At 30.5% G+C, this 2168-nt stretch overlaps 1 protein-coding gene across 1 annotated transcript; it reads right to left on the bottom strand.

Annotated features, from left to right (window-relative positions):
• Nucleotides 1-388: 388 nt before the first annotated feature.
• On the bottom strand, nucleotides 389-1936 carry LOC134279642 (galactose-specific lectin nattectin-like). Its single transcript, XM_062762067.1, has 4 exons — nucleotides 1702-1936; nucleotides 1310-1434; nucleotides 1059-1161; nucleotides 389-591 (listed from the first exon to the last, which is right to left on the bottom strand). The coding sequence occupies exons 1-4, from the start codon at nucleotides 1730-1732 to the stop codon at nucleotides 554-556; spliced, it is 297 nt and encodes a 98-aa protein (XP_062618051.1). The 5' UTR covers nucleotides 1733-1936; the 3' UTR covers nucleotides 389-553.
• Nucleotides 1937-2168: the final 232 nt, after the last annotated feature.

Raw genomic sequence — 2168 nt, forward strand, 5'->3', positions numbered from 1 at the left:
AACATCTAAAAAAAAAAATATTCCGAAAGTCCACAAAATTTGCAAACACTCCTTGTTTATATATTTGTATGCAAAATACTACTCTTCAAAGCATTGATTTTTATGTTTTGATCAGATAGAATATGTTTAAAGTCATATTTATTGTATTTTTTTTTTTATCACCTCAACTAATATTTACAGTATGTATATACTACATATCACATATATGTATACTTTTTGACCTCAAGATTATTTATAATTCATAAACGAAAAAGTTTTGCAGGTTTGAAATCAATTGTTAAAAGTTAAACAATATATTTTTTTAATTATAGTAAGTATCCCCAAACTTGGAATTTGCTTTACGTTATGAGTATCACAAATGACCAAAAATTGCAATCTTACTTTTTCGCATATGAAGAAAAGCTTCGAATCGCAGGGTTGATCGTTCCAATGGAACTTGGATGCTCCATTGTGTAACATTAAGCAGCTCTCATGCAGACCACCGTTGGGTTCACCAGGGTTCCAATCTGCGAAGCTTATTTTCTTTTGTGTAGTTATCCAGATCCATTCACCGTCAATTAAAACATCTGTACGTCCCTATCCAAAAGCTCCCTATAAAAATTACAATTAACCATCTTCTGAAGCAAAAAATATGATATCGGTTGTTTTTAATTTGTATAATTCCTCTGCTTTAGTATCTGTTGGCAACATCATTCAGAGAAGAAAATAAGTACAGGTTCTACCAACACTATTTTGAAATTACAGGAAATCTAAGATTATTTTATACAAAATTATTTGGTACACTGTAACATAAAACCTAGATTTAACAAGAAAAATTCCCTTCGAAAAGATCTTTAAATTTTGAATTTTTAGGAATTGAAATATCAAATGAATTTTGATTATATTGCATGAAGAGGTTACCGTCTACATTTATAGAAATATTTTTATGAATAGAAAATACCTTTTAAAACTTAAACTCATATTTATTCATGCAAAGTTAAAAAAAGAGAATGCTCAAGGTTGACTTTCACCCAAAGTCTGTTGTATTATACATGTAATTGTCTCTTTTGTATTATTACCTCCAGTTTGCTGGTAATTGTCAATGGCATGCAATCGAAGAAAGCTGTCTTCTTCTGCAGTTTCAATTTCTGCTAGCTTTGCACCCATTCGATTACAAAAAGACTGAAAATTCAATTATATTCTTATTCATAGTACTCTTATTTCTACTTATGTAAATTTGAAACTTATTTCTAGTGAAAATTAAGTTATAAATTCCTTTATCTTAAAATATTTCCAGTTGGTATTTGATTGATTGTCCGAATAAAGCTACCCCAGCTTCCGTCCAGTCTACAGGATAACCGGTGGCAAATACATAACAGGACGTGTGGAAGTGGATCCATGGGGCAGGACATGGAGTTTCCCCACGAGTGAGACGTGCAACACAAAATAACAACACTGAAAAGGTACACAGAACATTTATTTGCAGGATCTCTACAACATTTAGACGTATTACTTTTTTATTTATTGTTAGAAGGTTAATTGAAAAGACAAGACTCTATATAAAATCTTGATCCTTTAGGGGGAAATAAAATAAGGTGTCCACAGTCAACCTAAATCACGGATAAGATAAAGCATGTCCCAGTTCTCTACCTAGTATGCATATATTTCGATCAGGTTTAGCATTAAAATCATTTTTGGAATTAGTTAAGGAGGTTCACTTACCGAATTCGAAAAGGTAAACCAAACCGTTCATGTCAGTATCAGGAGAAATCCTCTACAGAGTTGAACAACAGAGATAACCTTGTTACAGTTATCTTTCACTGAAATATAAATATGATCGGTCCTTTCTCCTTTCAACAGTCTACAATATGGTATTCATATATTTCATACTAAGGGTATATGTACATTTTCAGTAAAGAAAATATTTGATTATGTGATGGTATAATACGTATATGTAATATTTGCACGGCTCCGAGAATAGCTCAACTATAAGGATTAAAAGCAATGTTTTATTATGCACTGTCAAGTAAAGTATTTTTTTTTATCCTGTAATCCAATACCGTGTAATTTTAACAGGTATTAAAAAAATAAAATGGACCATCAGACATCAAATATAACTTTTTTTTATTTTTTAATGAAAGGAATTCAAACTATTAAACAAATAACACGAAGAAAATTGAACCTATTTT

The sequence above is a fragment of the Saccostrea cucullata genome, unplaced genomic scaffold (genome assembly GCF_032062105.1).
Source record: "Saccostrea cucullata isolate Sc308-1 unplaced genomic scaffold, CSIRO_AGI_Scuc_v1 ctg1744, whole genome shotgun sequence".
NCBI classification, from domain to species: domain Eukaryota; kingdom Metazoa; phylum Mollusca; class Bivalvia; order Ostreida; family Ostreidae; genus Saccostrea; species Saccostrea cuccullata.